The sequence below is a fragment of the Falco cherrug genome, chromosome 3 (assembly GCF_023634085.1).
Source record: "Falco cherrug isolate bFalChe1 chromosome 3, bFalChe1.pri, whole genome shotgun sequence".
In the NCBI taxonomy this organism is placed as follows: domain Eukaryota; kingdom Metazoa; phylum Chordata; class Aves; order Falconiformes; family Falconidae; genus Falco; species Falco cherrug.
This window is the reverse complement of record NC_073699.1, coordinates 52,700,261-52,723,535: the sequence shown is the minus strand read 5'-3', so window position 1 is coordinate 52,723,535 and position 23,275 is coordinate 52,700,261. Positions and strand designations below refer to the sequence as shown.

At 37.4% G+C, this 23,275-nt stretch overlaps 1 protein-coding gene across 1 annotated transcript in view; it reads left to right on the top strand.

Moving 5' to 3' along the window:
- Nucleotides 1-23,275, top strand: part of ASXL3 (ASXL transcriptional regulator 3) — a 132,889-nt gene that overhangs the window by 11,811 nt on the left and 97,803 nt on the right. Inside the window, exons 2-3 of the mRNA XM_055705540.1 lie at nucleotides 12,505-12,587; nucleotides 12,937-12,939. Coding sequence (XP_055561515.1) covers nucleotides 12,505-12,587; nucleotides 12,937-12,939 — 86 coding nt within the window. The remainder of the gene's footprint in view (nucleotides 1-12,504; nucleotides 12,588-12,936; nucleotides 12,940-23,275) is intronic.

Genomic DNA, 23,275 nt, shown 5'->3' with positions numbered 1-23,275 from the left:
CAACTTTGCGTGGAGAGAGACTGTTTGACACATTGTCAAAACATTCTCATCTCACTATAATTCTTGAAATCTTTAACACTTCCATTATTTTAAAAACCAACAAAAAGAAATTCTCTGTCTGTGTAGTCATTTTAACTATCTTTAATGAAGAGAGACTCAGTTTCATACTGTAATTTTCATGTGCTAACTCATTACATTAGTGTCTGAGCTGTAGGAAAATGTTTCAAGCTATTTATAGTAATATTAAATAAAGTAAAATAAGGCTCCTGTCTTTATTCTGAGCCAGATCTACAAAAGTGGCTGCCTAGATAACTGAGGTTGGTATACGTGTGTAGTGGTTGGGAAACGCTTCTGAAAGCTGGAAGAGGCTGATAGGTTTAAAAAAAATTAAAAATCACTGTACCTGTTTGCTGTTACCAGCATTCTTACAGCTGTTATGGCAAGAAGCTTCACAATTATTTAAAGTGTTGTTAAATATTGGAGTCAATTTTGTAGAAAAATATGGGTGTGGAGGGGGAGGGAAGAGATCTGGGGAAAGCACTCTGAGGATTAAGGAAAAAAATGTGGTTTTAAATGCTACATACATACATAAAAATAGTTATGAAACATTACTTTTAATACTTGCATACATTTTCTGGGATTAGCAGAAGAGAATGAAACTGGGTTTATGTCTGTTGGCATGTCATGTGGTGGAAAAAGTGTGTGCCTGGGTGATACTGATGTAATCCTTCAGGGAAAAATGATAGTGCTGCACTGGGAAGTGGTGAAGAAGAAATGGAGATGTTCTTGTACCAATGAGAAATAGAATAGCAAATATATGGAAGGGAGAAAAAATATCTGACAATGAAAGAAACGAGGGGGGAAAAAACCTTCTGAATTCTAGGATAAAACTGCATTTCATTTATTTGTTTATTTATTTTGCTACCATTTCACTTAATTAGATAACCAGCTAAAGTCCCCAAAGCTTAATCTTTAATGTTTGGATTAATCTCAAACTTTGGGAATATACAAGATGAAAAAAAGTTATCTTCTGTCCTATGTAAAAGACACAACCTTTGACTTGGAGATGAAGTATTATGTTTTGATTGTGTTGCATCCTGTTTATTTTTAGAACAAGTTACCGTATCAGCTATCTAAGCCAAAGGACTATTGCTGAAATTACAAGTAATCCCTTCGAAATAATTGAAGAGACCAATTTGTCATCTGAAATATTATCTTGTCCATTTGCTAGTAAGATCTCTGATTGGAATTTTCAGAATTGGTTTCAAATTATCTTGCCCAGGGTATTTCTAGAGCTGGAAAAAACCCCCCAAAAAACCAGAAAAACAACCCCCCCAAAACAAACAAACAAAAAAAGCCCCACTCCCAGAATCTGCCATGTCCAAAAAGTCTGTCTGACATGATGCTTGAATATGAGACAGTGGTAGTTTTCTTGTGATCCTGGACACCTTTGTTTATTTTTGTTTTAACCTCAGAGGACATAGCATGTAAATCTCCTAAGTATACTTTTATGTTTCTGGATGAGATTATCTGGTACAGTTAAAGGAAGATTGCATTCCTGGATTTGATTTGTAAGGCTAATCTCATTACTAATACTCATTGTTTCAGAGCTACAGTATGAGTTCAGTAGTTACACTGGAAGCCCAATTTGCGGCAGTGTAATTTTTCCATGAACAGTTTACATTTTTCTGTTCACTCATTGCTAGCTCTTTTTGGAGGGAAATGGAAGATACAGCTAAAGCATGTATTATTACCAACTTCTAAAACATTAAATCTAAAATGGTGTACCTAAAGCCCATAGACATGGAATTTATTTGCCAGTAGCATTTCCTAGAAGCTGACAGTTTTTACTGCTGCGTTTGCTGATATGCGACTGGGAAAACTCAGATCCTCATGTGTATGTATGTTGGTGCTCACAGAAAAAGAATAAAACCCATGACTGGATATACTGTAGAACAGCCATGTTTAACTCTCTCTTGGTTTGCTTTTCTTAGGTTACAGTTACCGTCCTGATGGGTAACAGTTGAATCTGTTCAATGTATAGTGAGGGGTCTTAGGATAAGAAATACGTTGTGATATTAAGGACACTTAAAAATAGAAGCTTGTCTTGAACAGGAAGCCTATTTTATGAGAATTTCTGTATTTATATTCCTTTCTAAAATCCTCTGTGATTCATCTCTGATGACCGATTACTTTGTTGTGATTCTGAGGTTCAGTGATGGTAGTTGCACGATTTGTATGGCTGACAGCCATTTCTCACTGTAACCTGGTCAGCCCTTGTCCAGCTTGACTTGGAGGCGTCAGCCAGTCTTGTAGCTCGGAATAATGCCTTCAGGCAGGGTCAGGAGTTTGAGCCTCCACAACAACTGCAGATTATCCTGACCATTTTCAAGTTTTCCCCCCATGGGGGAAGACTTGTTCTGTATTTTTGTTTTGAGATCTGGTTAGAAATTATTGGTTTAACAATCAGCATTTTGTCTCCTTCTGAACTCCAATTTTGAAGTCACAGTTCATCTTTCTGCTTTATAGGCTGGAGGTCCTATTGGTTTAAATCTCTAAGGGAAATCAGCATCCAGTTGGAAGACAGCTGTACTGATGAAGACCCATTGATTTTTCTCTCCTATTCACTTAGCATCAATAAGAAATGTCCTTAGTTTTCATGATACTTTTTCCCTGCCATAATGTCGCCCTGTTACCTGACTGGTCTCACTGTCAGGGCTGGTCTCAGTTGCTGATCACATTATACGTGGATATGATTAACAGCCTGATAAAAGCGTTTAAGTCAGTACTTGAGAAGCCTAGATAAAGATAATGCTTTATAGTGAGAGCTTGTTAATAATGTGTTCTATTTGATGAAAACCAATGGTAAAGAATAGCTGTTTTTAAAAGAAAAAAACTTTTATATCAAGGATTAAAGTTTACCTACTGTGGCATGATTTAGCAGTGTCCAGAAAAGGAGAATTTAAGAAAATACAGACAATTCATGTTCCATATTTTGGGAAAAATAAATCTTTCTTCTTTAACAGAACTTTTGCTTATCATGGTTTTTGTTATGTGTTTTTTTTCCCCCCACCACATTATTATCTGAAGTATTTTCTTTCATAAAAAGGAGTGGGGAGCATGTAAACAAAATATTCTGTGTGCATTTCTCTGAAGTGATAGGCTTTTGAAAGATTATTAACCTAAGTTTAGGATGGTCAGGTTATTTTGCAAGGTCCCTGGAAAGAAGTGGGCATTTAACTTTTCTCAGAACTTCAGGAAAGCTGCTGCTTCTATTCTGAGTTTTGTTTATGTATTTATGTATGAATACTAACACAGATACAGAGCCGTTATATGTTCTTTGTAATCTGCCTGTATTGTGACAAATGTTTCTTAGTAATAGTTGTTAAATAGTGTATTTTTCAAACCTTTAAACAGATGCTACCAAATACCACTACAGGCCACCAGTATGGACTTCAGTTCTGCATAAATGGTGTGTTTAACAGGGCAAGTGTGGGTGGATTTAGGTGATGAGGTGGGAGAAAGGACTATGTAGAGAGAATGATAAGAAGGACTGAACAAATAAATGACACAAAATGGGTATGAGTTAGTGAGCTGCAAAATATTATCCTATTTTTGAAAATCTTAGATGAGTAATTGTCAACTGTGCCATCTGTACGTATAATGTGGGCTTCCAAACTTGTGGCAATTAAAACTGCCTAGCATCCCACTCCAGCTCAGTATTTTATTCTGCGTACAAGTCAGTACTGAAGACTAATCTCCTATGACATTAATCGTCTCATGAGGAGAGACGGAATAAATCACAGTAGCCCTTCCTCTCTTCACTCATGAAGATAAATGCCATAACATGATGGCTGATCTTTGTTATGACACTAACCATTATATATTTAACAGAGATAGCAAAATCCCACTGACAGCTAACAAAAGAATTCTCTCTTTACACATTCTATGAGAAGGCTGTATTTCTTTAGTTCAAAACCATGACTTACCATATCTGCTCTAAGAGCAATTTAAGCAGATCTGGATTGTGCCAGTGGACTCTATTCTGTACACAATGATGTCATGATTCAGACTAATGAAAACTGACATAAAGTAACTGTGCAAACGTCGGAAGGAAAAAAACTGCATAAAACCCAAGGACTCATAAGACTCTTTTGTCTTGTCCATTCTGACAAGAAAGAATAACTCTCTTATTTAAAACAAACAAGCAAGTAAGCAAGACCCCCCCCCAACCCTAAAAAAAACCCCAAAACAAAACCACCCACCAACCCCAAACAAACAAACAAACCAAGCCCAAAGCTTTCATCATTTTTCATTTTATGGAGGTTTCAGTTTTCTACTTTTCCTCCAATACTTGAACAGGTGGGCTCAAGGAACTGCAAGCAGCTTTTTGTCATCTCTATGATTGCAAGGGAATCCTAATTTTTCCAGCTTTATCACTTGCTGTATACCTCTCAGGAATTTCCTTCCAGGTTTTCCATGCATTAGATACATTCTGGTCTTTCTCTCTGGGATAAAATTACTAAGGAATATTCTCAGTAATTTTCTGCATCTCTGCTTGCTTATTAATTTGAAGGGAGTGATGCTGTGTTATCATTCTGTGAGTGAGGAACAGAGCAAACAACTGAGTTGTGTTTATGGACTTCCCCTCTATGAGGTTAAGAAGACCAATGTGACTTATACTGGCTTTTCACCCAAGCATCAAAATGCTGTAAATTACCTGAGATATTTCCATGCCATCTATCTGACAGAATTTAAATGGAAGTATAAGTTTTACAGTTTTATGTTTGCTGTTGTTAACCACAATTAAGTAACATGGATAGAAGTGCTTTTTGTTTGGTTAAATATATTCCTGCTGCATGAATGGAGTCAATTTCAGTTGCAGCATGAAACTTGTCTTGCCTTTCTAAGTCGTGAATTTTACCTTGATGAAACACTGAAAATGGCCCAAACTAATGTGTTAGAATTTTTAGGTAGAGTGCATAGTTTAAAATATTTTATTTGTATTCTGTTATCCTTCTCCCTCCCCCCCCCCTCTTTTTTTCTTTACTTTTTTTTAACTACTTTTTACTTTTTTTTGTTGTTTGTTTTTTGCCTTATGGAAATCTTAGGTCTGTATCTTTAGGACACTGTCTAACAAGATAAGCTCTGATAGTAGAACAATGGCAAGAAAACTGGCATAACTGTCACCTCCTGTTAAATTTGGTACATTCAGAGAGTAGCCAGTAGGAATTTTATTTCTCACATTAAAAGTAGCCCTTACACATTACATTTGCCTGAGGAAACTGAGCGATGATGGCTTTTAAAATAAACACATACCCATTCTTTCTGATTTTTCTGGGAAGTTTTACTCCTCATAAGGTGTATAGCAAACCTTCAGTGTCTCAGAAAAAAAAAAAAGTCTGTATCAGCCTTTGATAGAGAAAACAGAATATATGGAAGCAAATGTGTTTGGGGTTTAGTGCTTCTTGGTGTTTCTTTTTCCTTGTTCCCTTAGTAGTGATGAATGTATTCACACTAGTGATGGTTCTTTTCCTCTGTTATCTGTAATATAAAGGCAGCTGACAGGGCACTCATATCCATTCTGCTCCATTAGTTCCAGTCACCTAAGCATGGTCTTTCTTCATTTTGTACAGGGGTAGGTGCCAAAGGGGAATTTTTATTGCTGCTGGAATTAAAAGCATTTCAGCATCGTGGCCTGTGCGATCACCAAATGAGTGCAGATTTTGGTAATGTTTTTTGGGTGGCAGAGCTGTGTTTTGCTCCCTTCTCTAGAATAATGATTCATAGCTCTAAACAACTTTGGCCCATGTTTTTCAGCTGTGCACTGATACGGAAATTGAAACTTCTACTCTGAACTAAATAGACAGAGAATATGATCTACAAGCCATGGAAGGTTCACAATGCAATTTGTTCTGTCAGCACCTAAGAGCTACAGCGTCCTGCTAGCTAGCTATTTGGTATTGACTACCTAGGCAGCGCTTGTGTAACTAACTGTGTGTGTGTTTTGGGGAACCCATGGCAATGGACTGCATCTGTATGGATGTGCTAATGTTTCAGGAGGTAGAGGACATAGGAATGTACTGTGAGAGTATACTATGGTAAGGACAAAGGGGGAAAGGTATTTCAGTAGGGATGTGGAGACATGGGACAGATGGACGTTAGGGGTATTGCAACACCTTGAAAGATAAGAGTATCACTTGGAGAGTAGAGAAAGGCTGGGCAGAGTGAGAAGCAATGGGGTATTGTGATAAAAAGCAAGAGGAGTTATGGCTTGCATGGCTAAGCAGAAGTCTGGACTGTGCTGTCAGAATTGAGCAGTTGTTCTGGGAATCTGGATGCTCCATGGCTTGAACTGAACTCATTGCTAGTAATCCTGCTGCTAATAATGGGACCCATACCGGGATAGAAAGTTCGACATCCTGTTTACTGGGGTATGTATCTTTGATCCTGATCTTACAGAAATCTGGTAGGATTCTGTGTGCTCACTGGGTTCACCCTGTTACAGTCACTGAGGTGTTTATGGATCTGTGCTGACAGAGCCTTTAAGTGAAAGTTCCTGGTTGCTCAGACATGCTGATTGCATTAGAAAAGGGAGAAATATGAAGGTTTCCTTTTGTTTCAGTATGTCGGACCAGATCAATAAGTTATTATAAGTCAGTTGTTTAGGGTTGAAAACTTTACCCTACATTTTCTGGTGTGATGTAAGAGGCCATTAGCGATGGCAAGATGTTGTTGCTGCTTGCTAGAGCTTGTGCCTTTTAAAGGAATAACTGAATTGTATGTATAATTTTAACTGAATTGTAATCCAACTTCTTTTGAATTCAAAATGTAAAGTGTACAGTTTATCTGGAAGTTCCAAAGCACTGTTGCAGACTTTTATCAGTTTTAAATATGACATTACAAATAAATTTAAAAAAGAACAATAAAAGGGCCCAGGCATCTCAGAAGAAGCCTCAAACCAGGCAGTCAAAGCAATGGAATGAACAAACAGATCATTCAGCTTCTTTCTTGCTCTTTCCTTTCATTATTTTAGAAGATGATAATGCTTTACTTATCTGGCAGGTTAGCAAAGTTACGTTGTTTCAGACCAACTTGCAAACAAATTATATAGTAGAAATTCTCTTGCAGGAAGCACCCACCAGGTTGCTCCCTATAACTCATGCTAAAGGAATTGTAAAGTACCTTTGACTGAGAGGGCTGGGGAAAAATGTGTTTTTTTGGTGTACCTAAAAAAAGTGTGGGCTAGCTGGCATGCAGATTGATGTTAAAACTTAATTTAATGTATTTCAGAAGGTTTAGGTATTTTTATACATTGCTTTCTTTGTCATGTTACATCTTTGTTCCTTTCCTTGCTTATCTGTAGTGATGCATGGATTACAGAGACAAATTCATAGTATGGAGCATACTGTGAAAGACATGTCTTATGAAATGCACGTTCTACTCAGGTTTTATAAATTATTGTAACTGCAACTGCTGAAAGACAAAAATCCTACCGGGAGAACTACTACCGCTGTTTCAGCTACTTTTAATGTTTTAGTACTTGGAAACTACTCTTTACCTTTCTTTTAATCACCATCAGTCAGAGCTCCTTGAACATCTATTTGAGAACTTAAATATTAAAACAGCTTGCAATGCATCTTCCCTTCTTATTTTTATCGCTCTTTCCTCCTTTTTCATGTATCATGTACCCTCCCTCCTCTTGATCTTCTTGCTGTGTTTTCTTCATCCATCTCTATGCACATACTTTCTTCCGCTACTCTATACCCTACCCTGCCTTCTTCATCTAACCATTTATGCATCTTTCTTCAAACAAAGGGCTTTGAACTTTTACCAGGCTGCTGATAATTCCCCAATGACTAAAGCTGTTAATCAAAAATGAATACAAAAGATTTGAGTGGGGCATTTCCCGCAATAGAAGTCAGTCCTCCTGTTAACCTCACACAAGCAGCTGGAAAAGACAATGCTGGATTTTTTCCAGGACACTGTTCTTGTACCCTCTTCGGGACTTTGTCTTCCAATTCATTAATTTAGTAATGGGTGGCTAGAAAATATCATATATTTTCTGCTTAAGAAGAGGAAAGTTATTTTTCTGTTCTTTTGTTCACCCTGCTGTCTTTGGGCAGTAAAAAAATGTCTATTGTGCAAGTTCAGCCTGACTTGTATTTTAGCTGTTGACTGGGAGCACTGGCAATAACTGTACTGTTCTTCTTTCTCTTCACAGATTATATAAATAATGTTCTAAAGAGAATTCCTTCAGTTTATGACTAGTCACTCAGAATGTAGATTGACCAGAGATATGATAAAATGATCCTGATTTTTGTCAGCTACCTGACCGTCCGATCCCTGCAGGCAGCTTCCAGAGATGGAAGAGGCTCTGGCCAGTTCCAGCTAATTCTATGCTGGCTGTACAATCGGCATCAACAAGCCCACTAGACTGATCTGCCAGCTGCTTTTGGACCACAGCACGGTATCAGACCACACTTGGTTCTTGTTTAGAAGAATCATCTTCTGTCAGTGTAAGAACTGATAGCTGCAGGACTAGTGGCTGCTTCTCTGGCAAAGCTTCCCAGTTTCTGTGAGGAGAGTTTATGGGTGGCAGAAAGGCTGACTTGGAGTGCGCCTTTCTTTATGCTGTCCCTCTACTTGTGTTCCCTCTGGTGGCTGAAATGCAGACAGTTGAACAGATCTGATTCAGGTAGTCACAAGAAGCTGTGACTGTAATGAAATTGATATAATTGATACAATGAAGGTCATCATTGTATCAATGATATAGGTTCTCTTACAATTTTGTAGGTGAGCCGAGTATTCAGGATTTCTCATGCAAAGCTGAGAGTCTTGACTCTACTCTAGAGTTTTCTTGTTAACAATTCACTAGAAAGTGTTTTTCCCCCAGTGTGGCAACTGATTTTTTTGAACAGTTGTCCATGCACAGATAATAGATGCCACGGTGAGAAAAGGAATTTGGATTTCTTCTTGTCCCATATAACCGACAGGACTTTTCCAATGAACCCCGGAATGTATATATTTGTGGCATCTGTGTAATTATTTAGTATCTGTGAAGTTGTGAGTTGATATGTGTAGGTGATACAAACGACAGTTTGTCAGGCCGCTACCATTTGCTGGGAGGTTCAATTTCCACTGTGCTTGGTAGGATCCGAGTCATCTTCTCTTTGATCCATTAACCAGGGTTTGAACGAACACCAAGAATGTATTCAGTGCAATGACTACTTCTGTTCTCTTCCAGATTGTCCTGATGGGTATCAAATTATTTGTCCCAGTTATTTAGCGGCTGTCCCTTTTTAAGGCTGTGGTTGAATGGCAGGAATAAATAGAGCATATTTGATCCTCTGTGGTAGAGGTTGCAGTCAGTGCAAACCATTCTTCTGCCATTGTCCTTAACAAAATATGTCAGAACAGTCATATTCTTCATGACAGTACTTTGGCATGTTTTAATTTCAGCATTACTAGTCACTGGCTGTATATGATATGAATATTGGTGGATGGAGTGGGAGGAAGGAGAAAGATATTTAAAACAGATAAAGGCTTCCTCCCTTTATGTAAGTTACTTTTTCTCACCAAGAAGCCTATGACTTAACTATGCTACTGCATTTTAGTGTTTTATTTGCCTTAAAGCACAGTTAGTAATTCAGTTTGGATTTCTAATATTATTTTTAAGTCTTAGAAATGCAAAAGGGATTGTGGGCTTTTAGCAATGTTAACGGTGAGATACAGAGACAAGAGACACTACTGCAATTATCAGTTCAGTGTATTCATTAGCTCACAGGCTCTTAAATAATACTCTGCTGTTTTCCAAAACTGGGGGAAGAAAATGAGATTATCATTAAAATGTTTTTACAAGTAATCATTTTATTACTGTTGGGTTTGGTTAAAACGGGATGGGGACACGGATACAACAGCATGGTGGGAGAGGCAGAAAAAAATATCCTTACTAAGGTTCTCTGCTAAATTAATCTTTGTTCTGATAAAGAAAATCAGGTACACAATAGCAGGATTTTCAACTTAAGCAGTGTTTGAATTGGAGAATTAATGCTTTTCAGTTAGGATATGAACAGTTCTTTAAAAAGCAGGGTTTAAAGGGTTTAAAGGGTTAGATGAACAGAATTAAACTCGTGGGGTGTATGAACTGCAGCCCACACTACATGTCCAACGTAAAACAATTCCACACAACGGGCAATTGTTTGCTCCAGTACTTTCAGCCTGTCTAACATACTCTGCATTTCAGTTTGTCATTATACCCTGAATGTGTCCACTTCATACTGTGGTATTTGAAATCTGCCTTGTGGGTTTGATTAAACTTTCTGTAGTGGTGTTATGCATCTTGCTTGTTAGTTTCATTGTTGTTTGGTGAAGGTGATATCCCCTATCCATATGTCTGGTCATTGTTCCCACAACCAGTTCAGCACAGCTTCCTCAGCACAAACTGCTCTCCCTTCTCCCATTGTCCAGAACAGGGTAACTTCTGATGTTTGCATAGCTTCATTGTTTCCTTCCCTTTATTGTCAAACTCACGTGGTAACACTTGGCACTTTTACTGACTTTTATAGAGTAGGATGTGATGTCATAGAGAAGGGGACAGGGCTACCCAAATTTTCTTAATTGCAGGGAGGAGCTGCCCAGGTGTGCTGAGGGGCCTGTACTCAGGAAGAGAAACAGGGAATCCTCCACAGTGAGTAACCCCACTTTCAAGTGCACACAGTTTCCTTCATAGCCGTGTCCAGTACAGTGTAGTTTCCTCTTCTGTCCTTTCCAGTGTGCCCTCTGGAATGTTCCCAGTTCAGTTCTCTTCTTTTTCCTTTATTTTGGTGTATTCTCATTTTACCTTGTCCTTTGTCTTCTTTCTGAAGGTTAAAGTTTCCATTTTTGTCTCTTCACATCATTAATCTTTTCTCATCCTCATCTTAATCTTTATACACATTGTCATTTTTCCAGTGTGTCATTGTGGTTCTGTCACTAATACATGGTATCATTTCTCTTCTCTTGCTGTGTAATGGCCCTTTTCCCAGCCCTGTGCAGTTCCTACCATCCTTACTCGTTGCCAGTACTCTTTCCTACCCACTCTTCTTTCTTCTTTCAAATCACCTCTCGGTTTTCCTTTCCTGATGGGTCTCTTTGGAATCTTGCCTATTGATGTACATGAGATAAGTTCAGTTCAGCTCCCAGACCTTTCAGTGCAGCCCTCACTTCTGCATTTTCCTTTGTGGAACTGCAAGATAAAGGATGCAAAGCTCATCTGTAACAAAGAACCAAAGGATTTGGTAAACTGTGTTTTGGCTGTGAAAGGGGAGAACAGGCAGTAAATCAGAACTGTAAAATGGCAGCAGAAGGCTGAGCTGGTCAAGTGGTAGTGAGTAGAAAGGTTTTGGCTTTAGGTGAGCTGCTTGAATTACAGCCCTGGCTAGCACCCTTCACAGTTTGATGACTTGCATGATAAGATGTGGTGGTATCTCTAGTTCCCAGTGGGCAAGTATCCATAGCAGTAGCTACTTTCACAATTGCCATCATTTGGTAACTACTAGAGAGAAGCTCAGGTCTGCGTGAATTTGGAAACCAAACTGATTTCTTTTTTACCCAGGGCAGAATACAAGTTTTAGCTGAGATACGTTGGCAAAATGCTCTGGGAAGCTTGATTGCTGTGGCCTGTGCTGCACCTTTTACTGCTGATCAAAAGGTTTCCTTTTCCAGGGCTGTCAGTCTGGCACTTTACATGAGCAAAAGAGTGGCTGTTCGTTTAACAGCTGAAAACTGATGGGGACAAAAAGGAAGTGGAAAACCAGAAAAGTTTGTACAAGATGGTTGTATCTGGAAAGAGGAGTGGTTTACTTTGGGTTCAATTGGAAAAGGCAAAGGAGTGGAAAACTGAGCTGAACTGGAAAAATATACTGCACTCTGTCATGTAGCATCTTGTATGCTGTTACTGTTCTGACTACTTCATTTTTCATTGTTTTTAGAAACAAAAAGCATTTTAAAATTGAAACTTACCAGTGTCAATTCTCACAGGAGCTCCTGTGCTACAAATGGAAGGTTTTAGCCAATTTTGTTCCTGAGGTCATGACAAAACCTAAATATAGAATATTCAAATGACCTCAAATAGTTCTAAAGTAACAAAAATAATAATAAAAAAAGACTAGCTGTCTCTTTGTTTTGCTTTGGGTTTGGGTTTTTTTTTCCCTTCTGTCTGAAAGGAACTCTGTTGCTGTGTCATAAAATCAGTTGCATATTTCAACTCATTTATTTGGAACCTGGTAAGAATATTTCCCAGGCAGATGTAGCAGTTGATGTACAAAAGCAGCAAGTAAATCTTATTCTTGCTGCAGTTTCCTGGACTGTATCTGGCCTTCCAACAGACAGAGGACTCCAGTCTCAACACTACTGTTCCCTGCCTTTCACAAATGACTACATAAAAACTGCATGATCTCATAACCTTTCAGACTAACAGGACAGCTGTGTCTCGTCACTTAAACAATTATTATTTCCTTTCAGGCATTGGAAAAGTACCCCAACTCACCAATGACTGCAAAACAAATACTGGAAGTCATTCAGAAAGAAGGGTTAAAAGAAACAAGGTCAGTGTTCATATGTACTGTATTTTTGTTCTCTCTTTGAAAGCCATCTAGGAGTGGTATATAATCCTTATGAAACCAAGTGTTGTTTAATGGCTGAATTGATTTCCAGTACCAAAGTGGGAAATATAGCTGGTGAGGTTTGTTTGTTTATTAGTTCAAGGCTTTTAAAATGGTTAGTGACTGGCTTAACTTTGTACCTTCCAAAAGGAGTCTGTGGGCCAGCTCCAGTCCAATGGCTTTTCTTTAGAAAGACAGTGTTATCTGCTCAGACAGCCCAGTGTTATATCTCATTTTTGCTTAAGGACCAAAGCTTGACAACTGGGTTGACTCTGCTGCCATGTGCGTGCAGAAAGTGTGAGATGGAGTTAGATGCACTCCTCTTACTTGGGATTGTGGCCTGGCACTTAAATCACTGTTACAACATGCTGGTGTTGCCCGTGGTAACAGGGATTGTGCTGATAAAGAATTGTCAATGGAAGAAGAAGGATGTTTGAACACTAGGAGCTACTCTGTGTGGCTGCAGAGGTTGGATACTGAGTTGCTTAATAACAGCGTGCTTTGGATGTGGATTGCAGCTATAATCATTAAACTGTTAGGGGACAGGTGGGTAATCCAGAGCCTGTGGAAATCAACAGTTGTCTCCCATTGGTGCCTGGTTCAGATGGGCACGCAGCTTCTTGTTCCCCAAAGGTGGTCGACTGCTTTGTAGGTCTTGTACTGACATGCAGATGCAAACTTGAGCAGGAAGTTAAAAACGTTAAAGAAAAACTGCTTGGTTGGTTGTTGGGGGTCTCCTACAAGATGCAGTTTCCTCTCCTCCAAATGTTATAGTAAAATTTTTCTGTTCTAATAAATTGGTTTAGTACTTGTTGCGGTGTCAACGCAAAGGGAGACATCCAATTTTTATTTTAGTTACATCTTTTAGTGTGGAACATAAATCTAGGACAAGATAACTTCAAAGCCAATGTAGAGGAGTAATAACACATTATGTTTGTTTACTTCTGAGTTTATTCTGGTAAACCAGGAGTAACCATGGGATATTTTTACTGAATTCACTGTTGTTCTTAAGAAACACAACACTATGCATGATCATTTGCACTGCATAACCATGCAGTGCTTTTTGTTAGCCTCATAATATAATTATAATGGCTTTTAGTATTTTGGAAAAATTGCAAAAGATATGGTAGCAAGATCAAGATGAAGTTGAATTTGCTAGCTTTTACAGGTATAAAATGCTTTAGTTCCTGTCAAGAAATTGCTTCAAGTCTATTTGGCAATGATGCCCAGGAAACAAGGGGAAGAAAACCTCTGAAAATAAATATACAAATGTGTGTTATGCTGCAAGGATTTGCATACAACAACAGAAATGCAAGAAACACCAACTTTGAAAATCTGTTTTTATTAAGATACTGTTTCTCACAGCAGCAAATAGATCGCTTTCTTCTTATGTCTTGTGGTATGAGACAACTGCATGCCAGAGGCTGATATGCCTGATAATACTATTTCTTTGTAATTTAAAAAATTCTTGTTTCCATGAACAGTGCGTGAATCAAATTTTTGTGGAAAAACTATGGGATAGAGTGAAGGCAGCACTTTTATGATTTAAGTATAGAAGATATGGAAGCCCTTTTTAATTGCTGCAGAATGAATAGTGAGAGAAAGATTCTTTTAAAGAGGTTCAAAGCTGTATCTTCTTTCATTTATTTAGTTACTAAGAAACGGAGAATTTGTCTATTTGGCAATGATGCCCAGGAAACAAGGGGGAATAGGAAGGAAATTCAGATTAATTCTTATTTTTATTCATGATGTGGTATGTGCAGGGGTGTATGTGTGTGTGTTGTAGATTGCAGGATGCCCTATGTGGTCATGAGTATCTAGATAACTAAGAAGGATAAAATTCAATATTCTTTACTCCTTACTTGAAACATTGAACTGTGTTATAGGCTAGGTCATCCTAAACTGATTAGTGTAAAACTTTTAAGTTCTGCAATTGTAAAAACAAAACCTGTCAATTCTGTATTGATTTTTTTTTTTTTTTTAAAAGTCTGGATTCTCATTTAACTTCTGATTTCATGTAAAAGTTGTGTTTATGCTGCATTTTAATATTGATTATGCACAAATCTGCAAAGTTATCCAAGTGCCTAACTCTTAATAGGAGCCGGTAAGGTATTTGACTTCATGCACATATTTGTTGATTGGGCCTCAGTGAATTAGTAATGTTTTGTTTTCACAGTCCTTGAATTTAGAGTCTCCCATTTACATCATCCAGCTCTGCAATTTCTTTCAGTACATTTCTGCCAGTGTGATACCTTTGCTGTTACTAATGATAATCATTCCTGGGCTCTATGTGGTAGCCAGCTAAGATGAGCAAGGGATGTGAATTTATGATGTGCAGTCACCTGGTCATAAGCTGTAGAATGGCACTAGCATATTTTATTCTGTACTGATTTGTGTCTTCTTCAAGTCTAAACTTGTACCAGCAATATGTTACCACTTCAATATATTTTACTTATTCCTTTATACTGATTATCATTGTCAGTAGAACCCTGGCAATCCTAAATGAAGGTCTTCAAAAATTCTCTGCTCTACTGTTCCATTTATAGATGAATGAGATTAATTGGCTTAGTCATTTTTCAAATATATTGCAGTATTAATTAATATCTAAAGCTTTTTGCTGTGGTAGTAACTGTTGAATGAATAACATGATTTTCAGCAATCTCATTGTCATTATATGTAATCTTTAAAAAGACACTGTCAGACTATTCAGCCTCTTCTTTGCGATAAAGACATCAAGTTGCATATTTTTTTTTTATTACTCAAATAATTAAATATGATAGGAGGAAAATTCCAAAGTTACAAAGCAGATGTATGTTAGAAATGAAAATGAAAACTTACTGATGTGTCCTGTGAGATGTTATACACCTATCCAGTTGCCTGTATCTTGGGGGATGTACAGCTCAATTTTGTTTTTTGAGTATCTTTCCTGTTATGATGGTTGGTTGTAAAATGGTCAGCAGGCAGGCAGTTTGCTACATAAAAGGAGTAAAAGCTCCTAAGGTAAAACTTTTTGGGACGTAGAAAATATATGATTTTATTCCAGGGGTGTGGGCAGGGGAGGGAGAAGTATTTATTTAACATTAATGCCTGTGCTGATAGTAAAGAGCATCAGGCCAACAGTCTTGGACACTGAAATTTCTCTATCAAAGAAGGCAGACAGCAGCTCACTCCAGTGCACAGTGCTCTGGATTTTCCTCCTTAGCAGCCACTGTCCTATTCTTTTGAAAACAATACCCTTTCCCATTGTAAATTTCTAGACTTGCAACCTGCTGGTTATGCATCCTAGCATGAGATTTTGCTGATTTTGCTAGATTGGCATAAAAGTAGTCAGAGTATGATCTACTCTAGCCTCAGTGCTCCTTTTCCACTGCCCCTCACTAGTCTATCTCGATCTTGGGTTTCTGCTGTTATTTATTCCTCCTAAGATCTAGAAGTCCCCTTACAGTATTGTATTCAGGTCTTCTGCAGACTGTTTCTCAAATTTATTTGGGCTGCTTTATCATGTAGCCTTGTCTTTCAGCATGCATGCATCCCTTCCAAGTTCAGTGTTGTATGCTTATTAGAACTTGTTACCTTTTGCAGCCTGGTATTTCTCTTCTTTGCTTATGGAAGTCGCACAAGAAACAATGTCCAAAGACTCATTAAGTTGGGCTATACGATACCTACTGCTACTTCCCTAACTACAGGGTCTGCTACTATGTCGTAAGGAATGTTTTCATAGATTTGAAGCAACTTGTTCTTGACAAGTCTATGTATTACTCAACTTCTTATCTGCTAAATACTTACAAATAATTTTTGTTCCATGTTTTGGGGGAATTGAAATTCAGTTCCTGCAGCTCTACTTCCTTGACTCTGCCTTTTTCATTTTTTTTCAGGCTAGTCACTAGATGTTTTGTAGTCTTTTTGGAATCACTACTATCCTCTACAAATTCTCAAACATGACTATTGATAATTCTAAGACTGGCCCAGTCAGCTCTAAATACCTTATGGTGAATTTGATCATATTTAACTGATTTGAGAATACCTGATTTATTTAATTATCTAATCAATTTTTCCATGTTTTTTCCTTGTGGTGGTTTCAGTAGCTGTCTAATCATCGACACCTTTCTAATCAGGTTTCAAAAAAGGAAAAGTACTAGCACTTCTGTGCTTTTGGTGCAAGAGCTCAGTGCCACCTCTTCACAGAAGAGCAAGCCAGTTTCTTATCTGTTGGTGTGCTTATTGAAATGTCTTTGCCCATGGTGAGTCAGTGAGTTTGCTGAAGTCTAATTTCCTGAAACCCATTTTCTTCTTTTTGTGTTCTCCCTAATTTTCCTAAAGGTGAAAAGCCATCCCTTCATGAATGCTCAGTGTTTTCAGCTACTTTTTCTGTAGTGGTTCAAATCAAGCCTAATACTACCTTGCTTCCTAACTGCTTTTTACATCTTCTGTTCAAGGATTTTTGTTCCTAACATGGTCCCCAGGACTTGCCAGATGCTTCTCTGTCCCTGTGTCTTTCTTTTCCAGAGAGGTGCCTGCATGGTCATAACGGGGATGTTTAAAGAAGTCATGTGGTTTAAAATTTTTTACAGGTTCTCACAGAAAAAAGCTTCTCTCTCCAGTTCTCCTGTTTCTTGCTATATTAAACTCTGACCCTAGTACCATCCTTGCTTTTGTCTTCTTTTGTCCTTACCCAGAAATTGCCTGCAGGAACACCAGGAAGAATAACCTATCTATTCCCTTCTGTTTGGGGCACTGCACCTTCATGAAGGGTAAGACCAATTGAAGACTGCTTAAAATGATCAGGGGAATAAAAATAAGACAGAAGTTAGTATGAATTAGGTGTTTGGAGCAAGGAAGAGAATATTGAGCTTAGACATAGACAGTCTTCCAATACGTAAAAGATAGGAAAAAAGTAAGGGAGTAGGTTACCCTGCATGTCTAATATGGGCAGGACAAGAAATAAGGCTGTTAAATTGGAGCAAGAAAAGATTCCAGTTAGGTAGTAGAAAGATATTTTTTTGTTCCCCCTTCTAACGTGTAATTTATTTCCGTCATGAACTGTGGGGGAGATGTGAGAGATCTCTAGATCTCTCTAGAAACAATTTAGATATGTGCCTGTCAGAAATTATGATTTGGTTGATGCTGCCTTGAACTAGGGGAATGAACTACCATATCCCTTGATCCATATAGTTCTATGAAATTTTTTTTAGATTAATTTGCAGTACTTGGGCCATACATATTGTTTGAGTCCTAGGGGAGAATATCCAGTCAAATTCTGATAAATGTTTGATGATAATAACCCTAGATTATGTCTTGGCTTTCTATAATTCCCTTTCTCCTTTGCTTGGTGAGTCTGGGAAATTGATTTGTCTGGATAAGATTAAAGCCAAAGAGTCTCAGTAGAAGTTAAAAGCCAATAAACTTTCAAAATGGGACAAGCAATGTTTAATTTTTTTGAGTGCAACTTTAGCCCACAGCTATGCTAGCTATTTACTCTCCTCCTCCATTACTCAGGACTATGAAACCTGGAATGGGATAATTTAATAGTATTTTTGCTGTTCAGCTCAAGTAACTGACCTCTGTATTGTCAAGTAACTTTGATTATTCCGTTCAAGTAATTCACAGAAGACGTTAAAAAAAAATCGCTTTGTCTCATTCTGTTTTTCATTTTCCAGTAGGAATCTTGAAATTCTTTCCTTTGTTTCTTTGTTGATCTTCATTTCAACTATGAGAATCATGGCATCAGTCCTGACTCCTCCTCCTTTTTTTCTCTACGTATTTTGTCTTTTGCTACACAAGATTAAGCTATCTGTTGATTTATTGTTGTGATAGTAGTCTTTCACAAGACTAAGAAGAGATGCTTGCCACTGGCACTGGCTATAGTGCTGTTTCTTCTGCACTTCACAGTGTTGATAATAATCTATAGTGAGTAATAACAAATTAAGTCTTCTGAGCCTAGGAAAGCAGCAAAGTATGACCCTAATAAATCTCAAGACACTCTTACTAGATTTACACTCTTTGTGTAGAATTATTAAAGTAGTGGGCTAGCTAGAATTAAACCCACTTTGAACTGCTGAGCAGAGTCATCAATGGAATAAAACACATGATCCATGCAGGGTCTGCCTTTAGCTTTGAAGTGAGATGGTGCTCCTGGAAATATTATCGTTACTTCTGAATCCTTTGATCTTTTTAACAGTGTCTCTTTAAGCCTTTGCATACTTCATCCTTGGAGCTATTGACTTAAAAATAAAACCATTCTGAATGTTGCTGTTTTTGTAAATAGGTTAAATGAGCTGGCAACTGTCTTCTGTTGTTTTCAAGATCCTTGTTTTATTGTGTATGCATGTAGACAGACACATTTTTACTTCCTTTCTCTGTAAAGTAATTCCACAATGTCATTGTGATTCATAATTATTAACAAGTCATAGTTTTTATCTTCTACTTTAAAAAAAAAAAAAAAAAAAAAGGCAAATGCCCTCCCCCACCCAGTAACCAAAAGCTCTTACAAATTGCACTGAGAGAACCACAGTTTTTGTCTTAAGGCTCTGATCGTTAATGGAAGAGCACAGACAGTTAAGAGGCTTCTGTGGTTGCATATGTCTGATAGAATTTATTTGGGAGCCTCTTCAGCTGAAGGATGCATTGTTTTGTCTTGAAGGTAGTTATTCCCTGCAACGGACTGAAAGGAAGCCTTGATGGGAAGAGAGAGAGAAAGCTATTTGCATTCTTTTGCCTGGCATTATTAAGTTGATTTTTATGCCTCTACAGATGTGGCTTTTGGCTGTAAGGCAGTGAAAGAAACAAACTTTCAGTACGTGTCTTTCTGCATAAATTCACTTCAGACACCACTTTGAAATGCTGTTCTTCCCAGTTTAACCACCTAATTTGGTAGGCAGTTGTGATAGCAGCAATTCACCAGCTGAAAATCTCAGGCTCACTCCTTCTTGCCTGGGCATTCCCAGCATTGCTATGCCACAATGCAATCTAACCTGGGAAAAACTGATGGGTTTCCTACATATGGCACTCTAGCGTTGGAACTGTAACTCGGATGATCACATGTATGTCACCTCTGTGATAATTATTTCAGATTTTGATAGTGATGTAGCCGTAAAACAACTATGATATTAACTCGAGCCTAAGAGCAGGGTTGTTAATTCTTGATTCCATTTTTCTGCATTGTGATTATCCTACTGTTAGTTTAAAGCTAGCTTGGTTATGTCTGTACAACCGTAATCCCATCTTTGTATTGATTTGGAAAACCGTTTTTGGGTGCTAATGAAACAGATGTAAAATGATAAAATCTCAAATGTTTTCCCTCAGCTAATTGCAAAGGCGACAGAATTTTTATTAGTGATGGTGCTTCTTCCATTGTGTATGCCTATAAAACATGTATTTCAATATAAGTCATTTAACTACTTTGAATGTATTTTTTTTCCTGAGCCACCATTATCTTAATTTTTGTTCCATATTTTAGTTTTTAGAAATTATCTGTTGGTGTTTGTTTGTTTGTTTCTTTTAATACTGCTCCTCTTCCCTTCACAGGACAATGGAGTCTCTGCTTAGGGACTTCAATAAACAGTCTAGTAAAATCAGTCTGCATGTCAGCATTTTTAATAAAATTACCTGTTTGTTTGGTTTGGGGTTTTTTGCATGACGCATATAGTAACAGCTTCCTCAGCTGTTACAGGCAGGCTAAAAATCATGCTTGTTCCATGAATGCAAATTCCTTTGTTAGTTTTATTAAAGTGTGGATTTAATTTTGGAAATACTTCAGATGATAAATGATGGCACAATTTAAATAATAAGAAATTTTTGAGTATGTCACAGAACACTTTGGAGGATACTCTTCTTAGTGTTAAGAATATTAATTGATCATGTGTAAAAAGAGACTGGATATAGAAGCAAAGTAATATTTTTCAAAGCTAAATGCAGAGCTAAGAATGTAGCCTGGTCCTCTGCTCCTCCACTGTCAATATTCTGCACCAGCAACACGAAGTAATGGACAGTATCTACTAATTCCCAACTACATGCAGTCCTTCATCCCAGGAGATTCTGCTGCATGAATCTTCCTTCTTTCTCAAAGAGGTCACAAGCCCCGTGGTCTCTAATTACCCCAATATGCTGTCATCCTTTTTCCCTTCCTGTATACGAGGACTCAAACTCCATTGATCTGACCATTCTATGTGCCTGAAATTTTCTTAATGTAATGTGGACATCCCATATTTCAGTATTTATTTCACATTCTGGCTTAGGACCAACCAAGCTTTTTATTTAGTTCCAGTACCAGTTATGAGGAAATAAAAACACAGTTACATCATTTTATCATGTCTGGGACCTTCAGTAGGTGACTTAGAACAATTTAGAAAAGTTCATATGGCTTCCCCTTTTGTACTTTGCTCCTGATTTGTTATCATGTTGAAGTTTGTTCCTGTATGCTCAGGTGAACTGAAATTTTGGAACAGGTGATTCTCTTTTTTTAAAGATTATTGTTACTGTTACTTTTTTTGCTCCTGTAGTGTTCACTACTTCAGTTTTCCATTTGGTGCACTAGTTCTTCGTGTCTGGGTGCTAAAACATATATTGTAACCACCTTTCCACCTTTCATGGAAGTCATAGGAAATAGTGCTGCTTGATTTTTTTTCTTTTTTTCTTTATTTATTTTATTATATTTTTAAAAGATCTGTCATAAAGTTGTTTGCTTTGACTGTATTAGCAGCTCTGCAAAATGTGTCTGCGAAGACTGGGAAAACAGGAATCTAGCCTGTGACACACCTGCTTCCTCATTACTATTAAAATATTTTCATTTTACTTGTGTTACTTAGCTTTCTGCTTCTGTTACCCAAACCTAACCTGCATTTTTGCAAAGAATGTCATGCTAGTGCGGTGTATAAAGCCTTTCATTTGTTTAATGCTTTACTGGTAAAGGGAGAATAGCCTGTATGATCATGAGATGCTCTAGTTATAATAATTCAGTGGAAATGTGAAAATCTTAAAAGGTAATTTATTTAGATGTATTAGGAAGGTTATGTATATGTAATATACATATGTAATATGGTGGTTAAATTTTGTAATGTGATAAATTTATTTCAACTTCTAAAGGTCTATATTGCAAAAACATTTTATATTTGAATGCATGCCCAAGTCCTCTTTGTAAAAGCCTGATTTGCTGAAATTAAGACCCCTGTAATACATTAACGCCATTACTTTTTAATACAAGAGGAAATCCAACAACTTAAATGTAACAAATAATGGAGAGCAGTGCAGATGCTGATGTTTTTACAAGATTTGCCAGTTTTGTGCAGTAACAACGAGGCTTTCTGTTAAAGGACATCTTAGTTTTAAAGAGGAGGTGGACATCAGCTGTGATCAAATAGTGTAGATATGTTAGCAAAGTCAGTGTTGGCTTTTCATCATAGTGTAATAATGCCTTTATCAATATATTTTGATATTTAATATACAAATTTAGGTTGTGTTTTATTTTTCCTATGTTGTGTCTCTGAATGTAGAGTACTATTGAAAGAGACTGAAGAGTAGTAATGTAGTTCAGGCTGATGAAATGGGAAGCCTGCCGCATTATAAATTGGTGTTAACCATATGCACAGCATTATCCTAAATTGCATGTTTTGTGTTAACTGTCTTCCCACATTTCTCCTAGGAAGTGTAACTTCTTTTTTAGCAATATTTAAGTATGCTACAGCTTTTTTCTTTAATGTTTTTTGTATTTCAAAGAGTAAATCTGTGTTAAAGTTTGTGTCTGTCTTTCAGAAAGAGAAATTGAATAAGGATATCCAAGCGATCTAAACATGTTCAAAACAATGAGATACTCACAGAAGTTATGCTAGGAAAGTTTCACCAGCTCTTTAATCCATCCTCCCAGCAGTGCAAGTTTATTGGTTGGTTTGTTTGGGGTGGCTGTTTTATTTGTTTTGGTGGTAGGGCTTTTTTTTGCACGCGCGCGCGTGTGTGTATATGTTTCCTATAGTATAGTGCTTTAAGCCTGATTTCTTTTTTTAAACCACTGAAGAAATGAGACCTTCCACAGTGTACAGAGTGTTTTCCTGGTCTTTTATCCAAAGTCTGCCTGCAGTTCTATAAACAGAACCATGACTATGTGGAAGGTAGGTAGATACATATATGCTCTTTGATTTTACTATCTTTACCAGCCTGCTTTGCCAGCATCTTTTTAAGAGGAGAAAGGGCATAGAAGAACTTTCCAGTAATAGTTGTGCATTGTTGTCCAAAGCCAAAACTTTCAAAAATATCTTTGGGAAACTGGGATTTGACAGACTATGTTCTTTCAAATCATTGTTCTGAAATGAAGTTCTGTTGTATATTAACATTACCTATTAACATTGGTAATAAAAATATTTTAAAATAAAAGTCATAAACAAGACCTGCAAGAGAGCTTAATATCAGTGTATGCTAGTTTAGAGCAAAATGAGAGAACTGTTGCTGAGTAGCCAGCAACCTTGTGCTTAGCTCTCTTGCGCTTAGAAAAGGCAAGAATAATCTACTGTATTTCCTTTAGGAAGTATTTGAGCAAATGCAATTCAGCACGTAAGCCTGTCAGGAGCAGCCGTATATATCAAACTTTCAAACACGGAATGATATGGAGACTTTAGCTAGGAGTCACCTTTTGAATGAACACT